The 23,623-nt window shown below is 32.5% G+C and overlaps 1 protein-coding gene across 1 annotated transcript in view; it reads left to right on the top strand.

Annotated features, from left to right (window-relative positions):
* Positions 1 to 23,623, top strand: part of LUZP2 (leucine zipper protein 2) — a 535,025-nt gene that overhangs the window by 371,638 nt on the left and 139,764 nt on the right. The window contains exon 7 of the mRNA XM_079101896.1: positions 1,230 to 1,292. Within this exon, the coding sequence (XP_078958022.1) occupies positions 1,230 to 1,292 (63 nt within the window). The remainder of the gene's footprint in view (positions 1 to 1,229; positions 1,293 to 23,623) is intronic.

Genomic DNA, 23,623 nt, shown 5'->3' with positions numbered 1-23,623 from the left:
ATCCAAAATATCATTATTTTGGGGACACTTGTGAAAATTTGTTGGGACCAGAGTTATAGAAATTGTTAATTCTGAATTTAAAATATTAATTTAAGTGGCTGGTGGCTCAAGTGAAAATTTTCATCCTGAAGAACTACTAGTAAACATGGGCACACGATAACAACACTTTGTCTTCTTATGCTTCATGCACTTCACTATTCCTATCACTAGAAGATAGTGAATTGGTATAGAAACGAGAAAACATTAATTATTTTATAAGAAATTACAAATTCCTGTTGCTTCCTTGTTTAGAGTTCAGTTGTGGTACAGAAATGTTTACATGTCAAATTCTCAAACTCTTTCTGTCCTTCCTTCTTTCCTTCCCACTTTCCTTCCTTCGTTTCTTCCTCCCCTACTCCTTGTCTCTGTATTATTCCAATTTTAGTATATGTGCCGAAGAAGCAAAAATTTATCATTCTTTTTCTTCTCCTGGCCATAATTGTGTGCATGTGTGTGTTTCTCCTGAGTAAAACATCAGGACCCCAAGTCTAAGGTATAAAAATACAATAAAATGAGGCCCTTACATTAGAATGTTGGAAACTGAGTCTTTTCTGGAAGTTTGGGAAAGCATGCTCATCATCTGTGTCTTAGAACCTAATTCAGGGTGGTAGTCAAATTTGTCTTCTATGAGAGATCTCTTTAACAGCTTTGAATTTACATCCACCCTCTTTAAAATGGCTTTCTTCCTAAGTAGAATAGCACTCTTTACCTTCTGTCACATTTGTGCTGCCTTCTCCATTAGAAAAGTGGAAAATTCAAATGTGCTCATCAATTTAAAGTTTCTCATAGTTAGTAATTGAAAATAATTAAAATTATATAAACAGTGACAACTGAGACATACATATATATGACTATATCTAACAACTAAGATTATATTTTCAGCAATGCCTGGGTGACAGAAATTTTGTGGTTAGTTAAAGAGTAGGTGAAGAGCAATAAGCAAATTTCTTTAAGTAATACTTTTTTAAAAATATGACTTTTTAAAAATAGGCTTTGGCTTTTCTCATTGTATCTCAGACCTTGGAATGTCTGATGCTCAAAACAGAGAGTGTGTGTGTTTTATTTCCAAACAAGTAGAGTTCTATTTTGCTTGACCACAAATTTGCTCTTGTACAGTCTGTAGGAATTTGTAACTATAAGCTTGAAATATAAGTGAATTTAGGTACTAATCTATGCTTCTGCTTTTACAGTCAAAAAAAATCCAAGCCCAGCTGAAGGAACTTCGTTATGGGAAGAAGGACTTGTTATTTAAGGTGAGCATCTTTCTTCCTCTCTCCTCCAAGTTTCTAGCACAATGTCAAAAACATTACTTAGCTTAAACTTAATTTCTATAATTTGTCAAGAACTGGAGTCTCAAGTTAAAGCACTGAAGATACTTTAATTTTATTGCACAATTAATTTAGGTAAATATAATTTCCTGTGTATGTTCCTTATCAAAGGCAGATGTTGTTGCAAAGTATTTAAGTTTCCTCTGCAATTCCAATTACTTTAATTCAACATGGGGAAATGTTGTCTTTTGCAAGATTTCTGTGAACTAGAGCATATATTAAGGGAAGTCCAAAGAAGAGGTTTTCTAGTGACCTACAGTCTTGACTTTCAGAGGTCCCTAAAGAAATTTATTTATTACTAAGACTCCTCATATTGCATTATTATTGCTTGATTTTGGTTACTGGTACTCTCATTACAAAACTACCTAGTCAAATCCTATGAATAACTAGGATTCTGACACAATCTGTATATGCAGTGGACTGGAGATATATATATATATATATATATATTACATTTGAGTTGTCGATGGACCTTTATTTTATTCATTTATTTATATGTAATGCTGAGGACTGAACCAAGTGCCTCACACATGCCAGGCAAGTGCTCTACCGCTAAGCCACAATCTCAGCCCCAAGTTAAGTTTCTTGAGATGGAAAATTATCTTTATTATTCAGTTAGGCAGTAGTTTAACTATATGCATACTTATAAAAATGAGGCAAGAAGCGTAAAGAAAAACCACTAGTTCACAGAAGCAGTGGAAAAGAAAATAAGGAAAAAGATTCTCCCCAGCCTTAGAAGAAGCTGCCCTGCCAACTCTTGGTTTTTGTTCCATAAAATTCATTTCAGACTCCTTATATTGAAAAATATAGGAGAATAAATTTGGGTCATTTTAAGTCACTATGTTTGTGGTAATTTGATATAGCAGCAATGAATACAGAGAGTTTCCTTTTCCCTCTTGGGCAGGGGAGATACAAGTCAGATAATTCTAATATGCTTTTGTACATCTGCCTTGCCAAATGAAAGGGAGTGATATAACTTTAGATTTTTGTGAGTAATAATGATAATTTGTTATTAAAATAAGTTTAAATTAATTTATATGCAATACATTTTAAGCACATTTAACTACAGTAATCATCTCAAACTACAAAAGTTAGGTTTTAAAACAAGAACAACTCCCTATTTTTTTAATTGAAAAAATTATCAATTTCTCCAATAAGAACAATGAGAAATGACTCATGTTTCCTCTTTAGTATCTTTATTCTTGGCTTTGGAGTCATAGGAATACTTTCTTATTATGCTGAGCAATGTTTATTAAATACTTATCACATTTTCATTCAGTGTGTGTGTATGTCTGAGCATAGCTTGCCATTTGCTCTTCCATATATATGTTTCCTGTCATTTCTTTGGCTTTATTTATAGCAAGATATTTCCTTGCACCCCAAGCAAATTGTTAATTAATTCTCACTAATGCTTAGTAACCTCACCTCCCAGCACTCTACCTATTTCATTTGAAAAATAGCTAGGATAGAATTTGAAAGCCAAGGCATTTGCTTTCTACCTTTATCTTTCATGCTGAGACACTGGAACTCAGGTTAGCTTAACTCTTCCAGTCAGCCTGGACTTAGCTTTTGTAGTCAAAAAAAAAAAAAAAAAAACACTTGAAATTAACAACAAAACTCTCTGTGTATCTGTGTGTGTGTCTGTGTGTGTGTGTGTGTGTGTGTGTGTGATCATTTCCAAAAACTTCCAAATTCTCTGAGTTAATTTAACTGCATAAAGTCAGAAGTGTTTTAAAACAAATCTTGGTGCCTTGGTACTCATGAGTTGTAGGTGTTAGGCTGAGAGACTTTTGCAAAGACAAAAGATCATATGAGAATTTTTTACTCTTTTGAATATTATTTCTCAAATTAAGAGGTTTGGAGGAAAAAAAAGAGTTGGGAGAAGAAAACGAGAATATCCTATAATGTTCTGTGATTTTCTTTTTTGTTATAAGCCAGTCGAATGCAGTTCAATTTACCAACTTTCAGAAGCTACCTAAATCAAAATTTGCTAAAACTATGATTTTTAAAAATAAAACATTATTTGTAACCCTTGTTATTTCATGCCACTTTAGGAGCAATGCATATATACATACAAAATTGGGAGAGGAAAATGAAGCTGTGTTAACTGTCCAAAAACTGTTTCATAGTAGGATTTTTATTAATTCAAATACAAAGTCTGAAAGTATGACACTTTTATAGTTTGCTTGCTCAAGTAGCTCAACAATGACAAGACTACAATTTGTCTTTATTCTACCTTTTCATACCACCACTCTCAAATTGAATTGCTCTAAACTGATTCCTCATTGTTTCATGATGGCCGCTGGAGATGTGTCAGAGGTGTCTTCATCCTGATGTGCAGAGAGGAGAAAAGGGAGGACGTGTCCCTCAAGGTTATTATGCTCATAAAGTGATAAGTTTTACAGAGATCTCACCACATTAGATCCATTCAAAATAAAACCTTAGCATTTTTCACATTCTGTTGTGCAAACATGTTTCTTTTAGTCATAAAAGGACGTGAATTGTTGGTCAGGAGGCAACAGACAGCTTCTACTATCATGAGTGTTACTCATCCATTTGTCATGAGGACAGCAAACTTGCTGTTTATTGCAATATCAATTTAGTAGTTTATTAATTCTTGAATAAACAGTAAATAATATACAAGTCAGGGAAGCAGATCATAGACACTCAAGTATGTGCCATTTATACAGTAGATTCACACAGAAATTCACCCATGTACTTTTGCAAATGTGTCTATCAAATTATCTTTGATGATACTTTGCTGATACCTGAGATGACAACTAGAAGATTCTATTTCAAGTAATTTCCCCTTAGGATCTAATCAATTTTGAATAGAAATAATGTTTTTGGTAAATGCAGAGACTGAAGGAGAAATACTTGCTGATGGAGCATTGAAATTTTATCCTAAAAACAATGGTATGTACTGACAATTGCAAGGCACCATGATGAATTCAGTGCCCTTATTAAAGCTTGAGAACCGTCTGGCTTTGGAAAGGCTGCCAGCTGCAGGAAGCACTCTCCACTGAAGAAGGAGGTGACACCTCACTCACTGCTAGTACTTGAGTTACCTAGAATCCTTCATGACATTTGCAGCTGAAATTCCTATAATACTTATGCTCCATTTTCTTGTCCTTTCATATTATATATATATATATATATATATATATATATATATATATATATATATATATATACATATGTGTGTGTGCAGAAGACATGTTTGGGTAACCCTAGGATGGCGGCTGGCGTTGAGCCAAGAGGTGGCGCATAATTAATGTTAACACGGTGTGAACTACTTTTGTCTGATTAGTTAATGTCTAGTTAGTTAATTAGTTAATGTGCTAGTGGTCAACAGATATTCCTCATTCTTTCTTGATTGGTACTGAGGGGCATGCCTCAATTGTGCTAATCCTAAGCTGATTGGCTGCCTTAGGTATATAAGACACACACCTATAGGAAGCATGAAGTATAAGTAGCACCTCTGACAGATCGCAGAAGGCAGATTTCAGATTGCAGAACGGAGAAGTAAAGCCACACCTCTAGATAGCAGAGTGAAGGATGCAGGATGCAGGATGCACCTTTAAGAAGAAGAAGCAGAACTAAGAAGATATAGATTTCTGAAAGTGTAGTCCCCTCTCTCTTAAGCAAAGTCTCTCTTTCTCTCTTATGCAAAGCCTCTCTCTCTCTCTCTCTCTCCTCTCAAAGCCTTTCTTCCTCTATAAGCTAAGGAACAAGTGAGCAAGCGAGAAAGCAGTGCACTAAGGAGAAAGATAATAGAAGTAGCTCAGTTTCCAGTCCACTTCCGATAAATACCCACGCAATTGTTGCTGCAGGTGGTAACAAATTGCCACAGGCAGCGACATGTGTGTGTGTGTATACACACATACAGACACATATTTATATATGTATTTTATATTTAATTTATATATATAATTTATATATAAATAAGCTGCATATATATTTTAGAATTTTAGTCATTTGATTTTCATTTCTCACTTCTATTTTATTCATTTTGGCAAAATCAAGACAATTTCTACAATACTCCCCACTTATTTATAACTTATTTATATATATATTTGATTTCAAGAGTATTATTTTCTCACTGTAGAAAAGTTTCAAAATATAAAGCTATAAGCAAACACGTCAAATACCATCACTCACAACAAGCACAAACAATAATTAGGCATATAACGTATTTTTATCTAGTTTTTTGTATAAGGCATAACCAATATGTGACATATATAATGTGTGTATTTATAATATCATCCATATGCACATGAAATTTTATATGAAACAATTTTAAAATATAAAGGGATCTTTTCTTTTTCATTTTTCATATATATTTAAATGCATAATCTTCTATGATAAAAATACACCAAAATGACTTAACCACTCCCTTAAATGTTTGTGAATGTGTGGGTTTACATATGTATAGGAGTGTTATTTTAATTTACATTATAATAAAAATGACTTCGTACTTTTAATCTCATTATTTTTAATAAGAAACTTATTTGTAATAATAATATTGCGAATATTATAATAATGGTTACTTTTAAGAGAATGATAACAATTTACATTTCCATCAGTTCAATAAGAAGAAAATTGAGTTTAAGAGTTCTTTTTTTATGGACATTTTATTTAAAGAAACACAAACAAATAAGTAGGCACATAAATAATTATTAAAACTAATAAATGCAATACAATGACAAATTGTTGTTCTGAGAGATTATAAAATGATTTTTTTGTTTAATTTGTTATACAATTGATAATTGTGCAGCTGCATATATATTTTAGAACTTTAATCATTTGATTTTCATTTTTCACTTCTACTTTATTCATTTTGGTAAAATCAAGACAATTTTTACAATACTCCCCATTCAAAAAATTTAAACTATCAACTACTCTATGAAGAAAGGCATAATAAATCAAGTTTTATGACCAGATTTTCAAAAGGAGAAATTTCCATACCTATTTGTCAATTAACTCTGAACTCCATTTCATCTTTTGTAGGCTTATGATTAAATACAGCCTGAGTGGGAAGATTTTTAAACATAAATTTTGGCCATGAAAAATTTTCTGAACTGACTTTCTGTTTATGAAGACTGACTTATTTTTATGCAACTGCAGAGAGTTTGGTGCAACATGTCAAATTGCTCCCATTTGGGTTTTTAAAATCAGAAGTGCAATATCAATCATTCTGAATTTAGTATTACATTTATATATATTTTATATTACATTTATATATTGCATTTATGTATTACATTTATATATTTTATATATTTATATATACATATATATTTTTATATTATATTTATATATACTTTACACATTACTTAAACATAATACACATTAATATGTGTAATATTACACATTACATTCATATATTTATATACATATATTTATATATACATTTATATATTACACTTCTATATACATTTATTATGTATTATACATTTATAAACAAATCAAAAGTATAATATCAGTCACTTCATTTCATTTTACATTTATATATTTTTCATTACTTTCATATATAATGTTTACATGTACAGTTATTATATAAAATGTATATATTTGTATTATGCATTTACAAACATAATAAATGACATATTGGTATTAAATATGCCTGAAATATAAGATTTTTAAAAAATACTACTTGTCACATCTACATGTATAATCTTGAATCAATAAAATTAGGAAATTTCTAATATTATAAAAAGTTGACATATATTGAGTAATACCTATGCATTTCCTATTTTGCTATGTGCTTTAATATACATTATCTCATTTCCTCTTCCAGACAACTTAGACATATATGAAATATTGTATGTTTGTGTGTACACATGTATAAACATGCACACACACTCTGTGTGTTTATGTGTGTAAAACGAGGCCTGAGAAATTATTCACTCAAGGTTGCTTAGGTAGTGTTTTACTAACAATCAGTTTTAATGTATTCAGTAAAATTCAGAGTCTGTATTGAACCCTTCCTGTGCTACTCTGTTTCTTCTGTTTGTTTCCTTTGGTCTTCCTAATGTCTGGCTCTCCATTTGGTTATTATGTCCACTTTCTTCACTCCAAATTCTTATCTTCCTTTCTACTGTAGTTACAAAACATTTTGACTATCCCATCTTGGTTTTTGTTTGTTTGTTTGTTTGTTTTTCTGGTGTTTATGAACACTTTATCTATGTCCTAACTTTTGGTTTCAAATGAAAAGACTTTTTGATTCCAATTGCCATTCTTCCTTCCCATATTACAATTTTTGGGCACATTCAATTTAGATTCATTCTATGGGTTTCACAAAACAAGAAGGAAAAAGAAACAATATTAAAAGGGAAACTATTACATACTAAATCTGCTATACAATGTTGATAATTTTGTGATTATACCTGTTATTTATTGAACAAACAAGTTTGATGATACTATATGTTCCCAGACATTTGAAATAGTGACTTAAATTTAATTAACTAATTAGTTAAATTTAAATATTTAATTTAAATATGATGTAGGATATATATACAATTTATAGAGGCAGAAAGGTATGTTTATTTTTTCTTCTCCATCATAAGGATCATGGCTGAAATTGTTATAACAAAAAGTAAACCAGAGAAAAGCGCAACAAATATACTTAATCAAAGTTTTACATGACATAGGACCTTTCAGAAACGAAGAGCAAAGACACCGAGAAACTATTTTTTGTGCTTATATTTGATGAAGAGTGGTAAACCAAGTAGAAATGTGACTGGACAAAAATGTACAATGTAGTAGCTAGAGACTGCAGCGATGTAGTAGTTGTGGGGAGGACCTAGAAATACCTGTCTGTCATATTTTCCTTGGCCTTTCTGTATAGCATCCCCTCCTCCTCAGATTGGGGTCAGACCACTCTGGAATAAGGGCCTAGAAAAAGTAGGTCAGAGAATTTCTTTAAAACCATCTCTTCCAAAGAAAGGCAGAGGAAGGTTAGAGTATCATTTCTAAGTGTTATAGATATCTTTGGGGACCAAAGGTTCTGGTTCTATGACTCACCTTGGGGAAGAGAAGTGGCAGATGTTCAGAGAGAGAACTTCTGAGTCTCTTCCAAAGGCTTTCACTTCAAAGTACTGAGCAAGTCAAAATGCCATACTTTGAGGTAGCGTTTTTTGACTCACATTTTATAATTTATCTTGTGCTGTGATGTATATTATTTCATCTAATCCTTACCACAGCCCCTGCAACAGAGAGGAAGAGTTTTACATTCCATTTCACAGTAAGGAAGTTGAGACCTAGAGAAGTTTGCTCTTACTTATAACCACCAAAATATTTGAGTAAAACAAATTTATTTAGTAATTGATGCTATCACCTTGCATTTTATTTATTTTGGATTTATTCATTTATTCATATTTTATGAAACTAACTTCTTGGGATAAATGGCTCTAGTGTATTTGGCAGGGTTTTATAGTTTTGCTGTGGCAACTACTCCCACAGTATATGTATATGTAATCATATCAAATGCTGGCATTTATTCTAAAATCTTTAGCTACAGAAGAGATCTATTCCTTCTGAAACTGAAACATCAAAATTGCATGTGTCATCATTGTTATTTCCTCTGGAATCTAAACATTAAATTTCATAACCCCATTGTCAGTTATTTCCAAAAAGAGAGTGTTGAACATTAATTCCAAGTCTGAATATCAGGGAGTATCAAAATTATTTCCTCATTCTTCTGGTCATCTATAAGGAATTTTTTGAAACTGTTGTGACTTAATTCTGAAAGTTTTGTGCAATTTAAATTAATTTTTGTGTATCTGTCTTTCATTAATTTATATTTATTCCATCCATATATTAAACCAAAATTTTAAATGAGCTGTAGGCACCTTGCAAAAGAGGTTTGAGTGGTTACTTATTTTATTTTCTTGCATTACTCCACAAGCTTAAAGTTTTCAGAACATATTCATTTGAGCCTCAAAAATAGCTCTATGGATCAGCTGGACAGTCAACTTGGTCATTTCATCATGGATCAGAAAATCAAGACCCTGAGCAGTTTAAAATAGCCACCTGAAATTATGGGACAGATGAATGGAAGAGTTTTGTCTTTATCAAAGGTTTTGATGTCAGTAGGTAACATTTTTCTAAGTTATATTTCTATTCTGTATCTTAAGGTGATTTACATGCTATGTATTTTTAAGAATAATTTTTTAATGCACTCAAAGATCTACAGGCCAGACATAAATAGCTGGAAATACAGGTTTGGTGACATGAAAAAAAATAATTTACTCGTAATTAAAACTCAATGTATTTCCTTAAAAATAAGTATTTTAAGCATAAAAATATGATGCCTTCAGTTCAGAATTGACAATTGCTTGGAATAGAGGTGTCTTTTCTATGACTCCTTATTTTTTTGTAAACCACCCTACTAGTCTTAGAGAGTGTTAAGAGCATATTCTGTGTGTAAGAATCATGAAAAAGTTCATTGCCAGAGTCAACCCAACTTTTCAGCCCTAATGCTTCCATGCTTAAAGTGCAAAAGCCAAATAGCATCACTTATTTTTAATTACTCATTAATACTGTAATAGAAATGAGACTTTTTAAAAGATCACACATATTTCTTATCAGAAGTCATGGCAACCTAAAATTAAATGAACCTTAATTTAGTTTCTCCAAAAGCTATAGGAATTCTCCAAACACTAAGAATCACTTTTGGTCTAAAGTTTAGAATAACATTTTAGAGGTATTTTGGATGAAGAAACTCAGTCCAGATAATTGAAGTTACTTATCTGCAATTACACAAATTCTGAGGAAGTCTTTTGACTTCATATTCAATCCTTTGAGCAAAAGCATCTCTTGAAAATGTAGTATGTATCCAACACTGAGCAATGTGTTACTGGCCAAGATGCTTTCTTGCTTTAGTGAGGGGTTTGGAGTCAGTAGATAATACATTCCAGGGAGATATTAACTCTTTGGAACTTGTCCATAATTTTCATAGGTTTCCATATAGCAGTTTTCTTAGGAATTTATAAAATTTATCAGATTATTGATAGTGCATATTGCATCCAAATGTTATTACTTTAAGGATTATTGCTTTGCATTTTGATGCTTACTTTCTACATTTTAAGCACTCTCAGGTAATAGCAAGAGGAGGTTTCTCTGTCTGTCATTGGGCATGAACCCATGCTTGTTTCAAGTTTTGCTTTCTCTTTTTTATTCTGTTCACTTATTTTAAAACTGAGGGATATGTGTGTGTTGTGTATGGGTGTGTGTGTGTGTCTCCCAAGCTTGTGGTTATATTAGTAATAATTTAAAGAAAATGTAAAAAAAAAGTTGTTCAAAGAAAACATTTACAACTTTAAATAATCAGTATAGCCTAGCATACTCTAGGTTCTAGGTTTGATCTCCAGTACCATAAAAATGTATGTAAATTTTAGCCTTTCATATTTAAATTTTTTTTGTTTTTATAAACCACATTTTAAACTAATCCAGGATTTTAAAAAAGAAGAATCACAGAATAAAATGAAACATTAAAATGAAATGTCAGAACTTATAAATACATTTAAAAGTATAAACATATTTGTGTTTCTTATGTCCCTCCCTCTGCCTATTCCAAACCTTGCTAAAGGATCTTAATATGTTTTCCCACCAAGTTTGGATCTAGCCTTAAACTCTCATTCTAAAATTTGAAACAGTTTCTTACAGACATTTAGAGTCTGTACTCAAGGTGACATCTATTTCTGCCTCTTAGTGAATTATAATATTTTGCCTATAGCAGCCTCTGAAAAGCTCTAAAAGCTCTAAAAGCTATGCTCAAGATTAACTCCCTACTGTTCTACCACTACAGTGGACAATATTTGCTATATTTGCAAAAACTTAGAAAAGTGAAATATAATCTAAGGAATGTTGGAATAGAATGTGAAACCCAGTATACTTGTGAGTGCTTGTACGTAAAATCAAAATGATAATGTTTACTTTTAGGCCAATCATAGAACATTATCTTTTGGTCTGAGGAAGTGGGTTGAGCACTGAACTGTGGACCTTCCCTACATGTTCTGGTCCTGTCCCTCAGGTGGCCTGTATCTTGGCTTAGCATGCTGTATTTCTATTGAGAAGGGCCTACCGCCTTAACTAAGTTAGATGACTTTGCACATTTCCTTACTTGGAGTGTAAATAGAGCAGGGATGCCATCACAAGATCTTTGTGGAAATCAGTTCTTCATTAAAATTGTCTCAAATATTAGTGTCAGCTCTAAGCATAGCAACAGTCAATTAATGATTTCTTTTATTTTTAATGCCTAAATGTTTCCTTCTTACATATATATACTTCATTGTGAAACATCTTTTATTTCTTCTGAGACAAGGAACATTCAAAATGTGTTCCTACCGAGAATTCACACTGAGTTCTGAAATTATGCCCTTTTTCAGAATTAAATTTGAATACTCTGAAACTACTGCCCAGGGACAGTTCTACATCCTCAAATAGTCCTCATCCAAAATTAAATACAAAACAAGTACAGTGCATCTCTTTTCTAAATGTATATTTTATTATGACCCAAATATATAAAGAAAGATAAACAATCAGTAATTTTACTCATTATAAAATTTTCAAAGTGCCTTGTTTTCTCTATCCTTTATCCTAATGGTGAAGCCAAGTAATTTCAGAAGACAAGAGCAAGTTATTGTTTTTCTCTTTTTAATACCTCTTGTGGCAGCACATTTAGACATTCTCTTTCTGTCCTGACAAGAAGCATTTCAAAGCGTATTTCTGTTTACTTCATTTATTTCACTTCATTTTATTATTGTTACTTAGTTTCAAGGGTGTTTGTTAACCTACACATAATAAAAAAAAAGAAGCAGTCAATTGCCTCTGAAGGTAATTGCAAAGAAAGCAGCTGCAGCAGATACAGCTTACAGTAATTTAAAAAGGAGAGGGAGATCACTACTATAAATATCATAGTTGTAAAAAGGAATGCAGAGCTTATGGTCAGTGACCACCACCAGTTAAGTCATCTTGCCTGGATTTATGTTTTTTTAAGAAAGATTCAAGTATCTTGACTGCAACCATGGTCTTTGGGATATAACAAACCCCATTGAAGAAACAAGTCACATTACCTTAATGAGGATGTTTTCAAGAGTGTCAGATTTCACCTTGGAATGGTCCTGCAAACAGCTTCTGATGCAGTCTCCCACAAGATATAGGACAATCTCCCCAACAGCATTGTTTGTGATTGTAAATATTAGTTTTGAAAGTTCACAACACTCTAAGGCAAAAGGTATATTTTTCCCTCTTACAAAACTCCGTGTTAAAGAACCGTTTGTCATTCTCAATGAGAGATGTTTTATGTTGCTCTCTGATTCCCACAGAGATGCCAGGTTTCTGCTTTTAAGGCATGTTTTCCTGTGGTTCTTTTGTTTTTGTTCCTTGTCTCTGTTTTTTTTTCATTTCTATTCTATTTGTTCTCCTTCCGAAGCAGAATTTAAGGTTATGTTGTATTAGGTTTTCATTCCCAGAAACACTAACAGTTTTAAGCAAGAATAGAACTTAATTCCCTGTTAACCATGAAATAAACTCAGAAGGTAAGGTAAAATGCAGAACTTATGTAGACAATTAAAATCATTTCAACCTCTGAACCCACTTAGCCAGAAGCTAAATATTAAATATTCAAATATGTTGTATCTTAAAATATTTTAAAATTTTCATTTCAATTGCATGATTTCTTCTCTTATTTCTCTTATAACCAGCACATCTTCCCACTCTTCCCCCAACCAATGGCACCCCTACTCCAGAATAACAGAAGTATAAAAATTCCTCTAGGTTGAAAGGATCCATATGGGGTGTATTATACATTTTGTGAGAATTTTGTGTCCTTATTTTTGTTAGAGGGTCATGGTCATTTAGTGCTTCGTGCAATAAGACAAAAAACAAAACAGAACAAACAAACAAAAAAAGAACACTTTTCACACTGTACAGTTAAAAACCACAAAATATAGGTGATCAAATTTTTGTATTGCACCCTTAAAAGGAACAAAGAAAATTAATTCTAAAAAAAAAATTGCTTTACCACTTGGATTAATCTATATAGCAATTTTTTTTATTTGTATTAAGCCTAAGTATCATCCAGTAAATATTTTGTAAATTTCTTTTTGTTTAGTAAATTTAATTTACTGTGGTAAAAAAGATACATAGTTGAAGTAAGGGGGATCTGAGGTCTTTACTAGCTTTTTACAAACCTAGAAACTAAAGTTACATAAAGTCATCATGATATCAGTTCCTTGGTGAGTGAAATATGAATAAGATCAGAATTCATACCTCATAGTTAGTTAGCAAGAGCAAATGAAATTGTACATACAAATACACCTTGCAAAATATTTTATATATGTTCTATGATCAGTGAGTCATTCATTTTGTTCCCCCCTCCCCCGAGAGGGAAATGTATTTCTCAAGAAATTACCAGTTTACTTTTTCAGTCTAAAGAATTATGTTGTTAGCTTCATTTAACAGATAAATCACATGTTCTTAACTCAGATCCTCATACTTATCCATGTCTGGGATACATAATTACAGTTCACATCCTTCTTTTCCCTTTAAGATATGAAACATCCTTGGAAGTCAAGAGAAAAAGCAGTTTATCTCCTTTAATTTAGGTACACGTATATTTGTTTTATGTAATTATAAACAAGAGCAAAAGAATCTCAGGAACATTCTGGTGAGAAAACTGCTCATGCTTTATGATACTTATGTAGCAATCAAGGAATAAAGAATCAATATATATATTCAAAAATGAATTCTTAGGGTATAAGGATTTTTTTCTAGTAAAGATTTCACATGAGTTGAAGAAAAGAAATAATGTAGAGAACAAGATAAAATTACAATTGCAATTGACCATTGGCCATTGGCTGGAGACAGAGGTTTGAAAGATTGTATTCTCCTTTCCAACTATCTTTAATTTGTGAGAATAATAAAAATTATTTTCAATCTTTGATAACATAAAGAAGAACTTTATTACAAAAATCCAACATCATTCTTGCATGCATTTTTGACAAATTAATATTCTGATAAGTTCACCACATATCCATTAAAATTTTTAAGTCTTCTAAATAATATTGAAAATAGATCTCTGGATTTTTTTTTTTCAAATTAATCAGAAACTAAGTTAACTCAATATAATACCACTAGCCCATGTTTGTGTATTAAATTTGTTTGCTTTAAATAGATTGGAGAGAATAGTGATCTCATATTGATAAATTCACTTATTTGAACACTTTATTAGCATAATGCTTGGATTTTAATGTTATCTTAGTCTGCAAGAATTCAATAGCAATTAAGTAGTCTTATAGATTGCCTGTTCGATTCTGTTTTGATAACAAAACTCAGCTTGAGCCAAACTGAAAGAAGATGCTTTGTTGGTACTTCACAAATTGTAACGTGTGAGAAACACCTGTGTGTCTTGTTAAAAGGAAATTCTGGTTTCGTACTTCTGGGAGAGGGCCTGGGATTCTACACTTCAAACAAGCCTAAAGGAGGCACTGACTCTGATGGTCTGTGGGCCACACTTTAAAATTGCAAGGCCTTTCCCACTTAACTAATTAGGGTTTTGACAGGGCTTGTTTCTCTTCTTCTTAATTTAAATATTCTTAATTTTAATATTCTCTAGACATTGTGTTTGAAAGAATGAGCATTTGAAATCCAGTGGTTTAAAATCCATTTTAGTCATTTTTCTTAACTTAATAGTGATACTTTTTTATGCTAATTTCTAAACGATCCTGCAGACACAAGTTAACAAAGAGGATGCATTATGAGAAATGCATTGTTGGATGATTTTATCACTGTGTAAAACTAACATAAAACTATCACTGTGTAAAAACTAACATAAACTGATGTTGCTGATGTAACACAACATACCATGTATGGTAAACATTTGTTTTTTAAGTAGAAGGAAGACAGTCTAAAATAATAGTAAAAAGTATAATATAGTAAATACATAATCCAATAACATTTATTATTATGTATTATTTATTCTACATTTGCATGTGCTACATTTTACACTACTGGCAACCCACTGTAGTTTTTACCAGCATCAACACAAGCATGTGGATCATGCATTATGCTATGACATTAAGACAGCTTTGACATCAATAGATGACAGGATAAGCTATAAGCTCCATTATAATTTAATGGGACCACTGTGATAAACGAGGTTCGTCACTGACCAAAATATCATTATGGAATTCATGACTGTGTTTGCCTTTATTATTAACATCTTTTTTTTTCCACTTAATTCAAGTGACATTCTAAATTGGCAAAGGAAAATGAAGTTGGATAAAAAATTGTTAGGGCCCTCAGTCTAGTAAGAGAGGTAGTTTAGTTTGCAAACTATTTTAATAAAACATGCTATTTTATACTTTATCCACCACTCTTTGCGGAAGAAACCACAGAGAAAGGGTAAAACAAACAAACAAACAAACAAAAATGCAGATTTCCACCACTCCTGGCCCGGGGTTGCTCCAAGCGGCTCACTGCCGCTTCTTGCTCTTATGGCCTGACCAGCGGGACAAAAGACACGTACTCTTCAGAAGTTCATGAAGCAGCTTCCCCTTTATTCAGATAACACCCTCAATATATAAGCAGTCTCATGCATAAGCAATTGTAACCACATATGTCCACCCAATCCTGTTAAAGGTCAAGCGATCACTAGCTCAAGCATACATGTAAAGTATATCTGTCCACGCCCTAGGTGGCTGAACTGATTATCATACAGCCAATTGTAAATGCTTCCTGCCATTCTCCAGGCATAATCAGGACGCCGTTTGCTCTCTGCCAGTCGCCATCATTAGATGCATGTGGCGTAAACCTGGGCCCCGGGTCTGGCCCGCCACACACACACAAAAAAACAGTGAAATTGTTTCTACCTTGGTAGTAGCTTATTGGAAGAGTGGTGGATTAGACCTTGTAGACATTGCACTAACTTGGTAGGTAATCAATATTATCTATAGAGAAGGAAAGAAAGAAGAAAGAAAAGAGTAATTAAGTGAGGAATGCTGTCTATATTGAGGTTGGTTTAAAGATGTACCACTACTAAGTTGTTATAGGAACTAACTCAAATGTATGTCACATGGAGAAAGACAAGGGAAGAGACTGAGAAGATAAATTGGAAACAAATCATAAGAGATATTAGTAAACTTCAGACAAATGTATTTATATATAGTGCTTCCCTTTATTCCTTTATTGGTGACTAAAAGACTCTAGCTTTTACTTTATCTGGGAATCAACTTCTCTCTCTGACTTGCTTTTCTGTTCTCATGGGTCCTGGGTTTGGCTTATCTTTTCAATTCTTTTGACCAGCAACAATATAGCTGCAAGTATGTGCTTCCGACTGATCAGCAGGTTCATTGGTTCTGCTTATTTTTGTATTTTTTTTTTTTTATTATCCTTCTTTTAATAGTTACCACCTTTTTTTGAAATTTTTGAAATATTTTAGTTTTTATTTTTGTATTTATTTTGATATGTGGTAATTATACAGATCCACAAGTTATGGTATAATGTTTCAACCTGTACACAATTTATGATATTCAAATCAAGAGACATCATTTAACCTCCTCAGGTAAAGTTAGGATCATCAAAAAGACAAAAACATATCAAAGTCTGGCAGTAATGTAGAGAAAGGAGAACTCTTATATACACTTTTGGAAAACAGTACAGAGGTGCCTTGAAAACTAAAACTAGAACTAGCAAATGACTCAGCAATTACACTTCTGGGCATATATCCAAAGGAAAAGATATCACCATGGGAGGAGACAGCTGTACACCCTTGTATGCTGCAGCATGATTTGCAAGAGATAAGACTTGGAATAACCCAGGTGTCCGTCAGTGAAGAATGAATGAGCAAAATGAGGATGCATACAACAACAGATACCATTCAACCACAAAAAGGATGAAATTCCATCATTTCACAAGATTTTTTGGCAACATGGATTAGCCTAGATGACATTTTTGTTAAGTGATGTAAGTCAGGCACAGAAAGACACACATACTGCATGATCTTACTTATATATGGAAGATATAAAAAGGTGATCTCATAGAGGAAGCTTATAACAGTGGTTTCTAGTGTTTGGGAAAAGTAGGAAGAATAAGAGGATAGAAAAAGTTTCCTTACATTTTACCCACAACTGGGGTTGCTCTTTCTGTCTTCAACTCATATAAGGGTCAAGACAGTACAGCCCTTAAGTGCAGAGATTATGGACCCAGGCTTTCTAGATTTAATATTGTCTTAATCAAAATACGAATTTAAACAAGATGAGTAAACTTCACCTCCTTTTTTTCCCCTATCTATAAAATGTTAATGGTAGCTTTCAAATTATATAGTTATATTGAGAATCCAATTAATTAATATAAGTAAGTTATGAATTTGTAATACTCTCTGGTACATATGCACTGAACAGTATTTGTAATTTTTACTCAAAAAAGTGGAAATTTTACTTTCTATCATAATATTGCAATCCAAGTATCTGGGGTCCAACAGGAACTTAGGTTCAATCCAGGCTGTCCTATTTTTGAGTGAGGTGCATAACCTCTGAGGCAGTTCCCAAATGCAAAATTTAAAACACCATTTGACTATAGAAGCAGTGTATGTAGAGATAGGGTATTTGAGCCAGCAACCTGACAGGCACTCAGCAAATGCTAGTTGCTTTTGTCAACTCTCCTAGGTTTTTTGTTTTGTTTTGTTTAATATGTGCGGACAAGAATAGATAAACATGCTTTCCCATGTTCATGATGGTCTTAGGCTTGTCTGGGATAGGTGTGAGAGTTATTGTTTCATTAGGAAGAAGAGACAGAAAAAGAATCCATAGGGAATACCACTGGGTATAGCAAGCAGAATCCTTGTTATCTCAAGGGAAATGTGGAAAGTTTATTTCATGTCCATATATGAAGGTACTGTGTCCTCTTAACATCTTGGCTGTCAATGTATGATACTTCACAACATTAATGAACTTTACTGAATACATAGTTGGGTTTTAGCCTTTTTAAATACTAATTATGATTTTCTGACAGTGATAGTATTTTGATGGGCAATTTTAAACAATTTATGTCATTATTCTTTATTAGAAGGTTCATCTCTTAGTCTCTGTTTAGAGAAGAAATATATGAAGATAAACACTAAATGCACAAGTATGAAAATAAAACAATAGTCTGCAAATTAGAATTTATCAGCTGGACCAAGAAGAAATTAATCTATTCAACAGATGTTTCTCAAGGAACTCTAGTCCAGATGCTGTTTTATATGCAGTCCATGCATCAGGAACTGATTTAAATATAAACACTTTCTATAGGGAACATAAAATCTGTTGTAAGTAAATGAAAACATTGGGTAGTGTCCTATTGTCCAGAGTACTATGATTTCTTCTCCACATTTCATAGTCCAAACTCCCATATATCCTGCATCCCCATCGGAATGAAAATTGCTTATATATGGAGTACACCTATATTAAAATAAACTCTTTCAAAATATGATTTGCATTCAACTAAATGCATCATTTTAGTTGAAAAATTCATTGATTTTTCAGCACATTTATGCAGAGTACTACTGTCAGCCTAACTGTGACATTTAGCATTGCCATCATTAAAAAAAAAAAATTTGGTCCCTTGGCAATACTCTCCCCTTCTCTGTCTAGGCCTTAATTTTTGTCTGTTGTTTTGTGGTTTACTGAATGTCACAATGAGTATAATCTTAGTGTAATGCTTCTGTGTTCTTTCTTGCTGTTGCATGTGTCAATCCTCTGCTTCATGTTGTCCCTTTTTAATGCTAATTTCATTTCCATAGGTGGATACACTGTGATTTGTTCTTTCTATTCATCAGCCAATTAATATTTTAGTTATTTCCAGTTTGCTGTGTTATAAATGATGCCAGTTTGAACACTCAGAGTTTGGATAGCCATACTGTTCTTTCTGCAGGGAGTAACCCAGGAGTAAAATAGATAGGTCACATGGTATGTTTAATTTTACAAGAACCTGAAAAATTGTTTACTAATTAGATGTATCACTGCATTCCCACAATCGGTGTATAAGAGATCTCAAAAGACTATTTCCTACAGATAAGTTGGATTAGTCAATCTTAAATTCTGGCCTTTCTATGCATGTATGGTGATGGGCATATAATTATAATTTATATTTCCCTAAGATTAATCATGTTGAACACTTTTTATATGCTTAGTTTTCATTTGTATATCTTTCTTAGTGAAGTGTCTTCTCAAGTTTGTATTCCTTTTAAAAAAGATTTTTATATCCCTTTATTTTCTAATAGTCAAGTTGTAATAGTTCTTCAAAATTCTAGATACAAGTTAATTGTCAAATATATATATTTTACAAATGCTTTTTCCCAATATGTGGCTTGATTTTCAGTTTTTAAATATGGCTTTTGAAAGAGAAAGAAATATCTCTGTTTGATTAAGCCAGAGTTATGTGTCTTTGATGTTAAAGTTTTCATGTCTAAGAAATCTTTGTCTAACCGAAGGCCACTCTGCTTTGTGCCTGTGATTTCTTTTAGATGTTTTACAATGTCTGACTTCTGCATTTAGATACAAGATCTACCTGAATTTAGATTTTGTGTTTTCCGAGTTAATGTTTTTAGGAGTGGTTTTCTTTATCAATATCCAGTTGCTGCAGGTTCATGATCACATAGTAGTGATTAACTGAGGATAGACTAACTGATGTATATAGAAACATACTTTGAATAGTACTCAAGTTTTTTCTGCCCTAAAGTCATGGATACATGCATAAGAATTCCATATACTCCTTTCTGTTTAGAAATGTGTAGTGAATCTTTCTTCTTGCATTTCAGCACATTTAAAATATTATGAATCTGAAGTGGAAAAAAACTTAGAAATCAATTTGGTTTTGCCATTGACTCCCATAATTTTGGGAATATTGTTTTAGTTTCTGACTCTGCGTGTCATTTGCAAAATTCAGGCTAGTTCATAGTTTTATGCAATGCCTAACAAAATCAGATGCTTTACAAATATTAGACCTTTTACTATCCACTTTTCCTACTTCATTTTCTTTGTGAATCCTTATTCTAGACAAGGAAATACATTTCCCCGGTGAATTCTCTATCGTCATAGAACTCTGACCTCAATATCTTATGATGTGTTCAGTCACCTTTATATGAGTGTCAGTCACCTTTCCCTATAGGCCTATAGGCTGTCATTGTGGATTAAGTTAATCTACCACTGATATAGTCTAATTTATTTTGCAATAAAACTTTATTGAGTGACCCTATTTCTGTATCATGTCTATCATCATGTTTTCTGCTTTTAGAAAGTCCACAAAAAATAATAGCAACTATTATTTTAAGTGTCTACTTAAATGAAATGAGCTACCAACTCACATACATGATCACCTTTCATACTTAAAATAGTAGTTTAACTAAATGTGTCTGAATGTTATTCCCATGAGAAGATTTTTCGAAATTTCTAAATCCCAAGCAACACATTAGGAAAATTAAATAAAAATATATGTGGAAGATCCAAAGGTACAAAGTTCCTCAGTTTATTATATAGATGACTTGAGAACTACTGCTTTAAGTCAGTCAAAATATCACCAACCCCAGAATTCGTGTGAGGCAACTATGACTGAAAGATTAAGGCCCTGAACGGTAGAACCCCATGTTCATAAATATTACATTATGTAAATTTCAGTTAAATTAAAATGATAAATATATGCATATTGCTTGTGCATACCTAAATGTATGCGTACACATAAAACACAATTTATTTACATGTTTACACAAATAATATATAGACAACAGTTGAAAGAATTGGCAGAGCCTACTTTAGGACAAGTGTAAAATCTAATGTCATTTGGGGACATCGGCATATTTTGGAACATGTATGACTGGAACATTTTGAAGAGAATCTGAGGTTTGAACTCAGTTTGAAAATAATGGCAGTTACCTGGCTACAAGAACTGGTGAAGACTTTGGGGGCAGTTGAAGTAACATGTTCAACAGCCCAAGACATGAGACAGGCATAGGGAGTTTCAATTTGGCATGTAGTGGAAAAAGCTAGCAGTGACCTGGCAGAGGCTGAGGCCTGGAGTCAGAGCTGAAGGATGAGGCTCAGTCTGGTTTTGGAGTGCCTTGTATTCCATGGTAAAGGCTTTAAATTTTACTACTTATTGAAGATTTTCTGAACTTAGCAGAATATTGATATATAGAGATTCAGTTTCAGTGCACATTATATACTCATATTTATATTAAGGCATAATTTTGATTTTGAGTACTCTGCAGTAGAAAACAGTTAGTGAAGGGCCAATTACCTTTAATCTATTCAGTTAAATTCTAAATTCTTTGCAGGTTGGAAACCACATTTCAGTATTAATTGCCAGATGCCACTGGCAAGAAGCACATATCCCTGAATAGAGTCCTATTTGCCAGTTCTAGAGATTAAAAATATAATTGGATGTCAAATGCATGCTTTCCACATCTTTTCCCACTCCTCCCTGCTGTTTTTGTAATGGGAAAGCTAAGGGAATGAAGCAGATGATCTTACTTATTCTGGAACTCAGAAACCTACAATAAAATACAGTAAGATGTTTCCAACCTAAGGTGCACTTATTTATAACCACACAGAAAAGTTATGACTTTCCCTTGAAATATTTTTCTACATCTTCACATTTAATATGTTATTTCAGACTCTATTTACCTACCCTGAAAGCTAGGATCTATTTACCTTTCTTGAAGGAGGGGCTCTCTGACTTGCATCTTTTTTTCTACAAAGTGGTCTTACACACTTTGGAAAGAAGGGTTATCTGTCAAAATTTTAAATTTGCAATTATTTCTGTTCCCAATTTTACCATTATTTGTCCAGGTCTTATAGGAGTCATTTCATCCTCCTTAGTATAGCTTCCAAGCCTCTGTAGGAACTATCTTGAGTAGTTTCCCCAGTCCCATCAACATGAAACAATGGGCAGTAAAGGGTCTTGCATTTCTCTTAGTTTTTCTACTTTTTGGCTCTTTGCCCTAATATTTGTTTCTTTTCCAGACATTCTATACTTGGAAGTTTCTTGCTAATTTTTAAGATAGTTTTATTGAGATAAGGTTTATATAATATTCAATCCATTCATTTAAAGTGCAAATTTAGTGTTTTCTACCATATACACTGACATGTGCAACCATCTCCAGAATCCACTTTTAGAATATTTTCACTACTATAAAAGAATACCCGCGTCCACCAGCTGTAACTTCCCACAATCCTAGGCAATAGCTAGTCTAATTTTTCTCTGTGTATTTTTTAAACATTTTTTAGATGTTGACTGACCTTTATTTTATTCATTTATTTATATGTTGGTGCTGAGAATTGAACCCAGTACCTCACACATGCTAGGCAAGTGCTCTACCACTGAACCACAACTTCATACTTGGAATATTTCACGTAAATAGAACCAAACATTATTTTCTTTTTTGTTACTGGATTCTGTGACTCACCACATTGTTTTCAAGGTTCATTCAAATCATCATGTATGTTACTATAACATAGTATCTTATCACTGAACAGTATTCCATTGGATGAATGTGCACATTTTGCTCATCCATTTGTCGGCTTGTAGACAATAGATTGTTTCTACTTATTAGAAATGAATAATGGTGATACGAAATGCAATCTGTTTTTGTTTTTTATACAGTCTGACAACAACTGCCTTTTGATTGAATTGCTTAGTTCATTTACATTTAATGTTATTACTGACTTCATTAAGTATGTGAGTGAATTTTACTTTTGGTTTTCAATACATGTCATAGCTGTATTGTTTTACTGATGTGTTTTTACTGTCTTTTGTATAACGTAACACTTTCTATTAAAATATTCTAGATGATTTTAATTACATATAAATATATTCTTGAGCTGTGTTCTTACATTTTCCCTAGAACTTATATTATACATCTTAAAATATGACATTCTACCTCAGATTTATACTGACATTTCTAGGGAGGAATCAAAGTTCATATAGTTCCATTTGCCCCACCTCCTTTCCTTTTCCATTATTGTTATGCACATTTTAACCATATAAGTTATCTTTTGCCCTCTAAACGAACTGAGAAAAGGAATTAGAGCAAATACATGATTTTAGACTGAATTATATTGACCTTCTTATTTTTAATTTCTACTTTCCTTTCTTTATTACTGTGAATTCAAATAATAAACTAGTTCCATTTTGCTACTACTCCAGTTTTCTACCACGTCTTCTGTGTGCTGTTGTTGTCAAATACACTACATTTCGACAAATTAAGTTCCATACATGTA

The sequence above is a fragment of the Sciurus vulgaris genome (genome assembly GCF_902686455.1).
Source record: "Sciurus vulgaris genome assembly, chromosome: 11".
Classification (NCBI taxonomy): Eukaryota; Metazoa; Chordata; class Mammalia; order Rodentia; family Sciuridae; genus Sciurus; species Sciurus vulgaris.
This window is presented reverse-complemented; position numbering and strand designations above follow the sequence as displayed.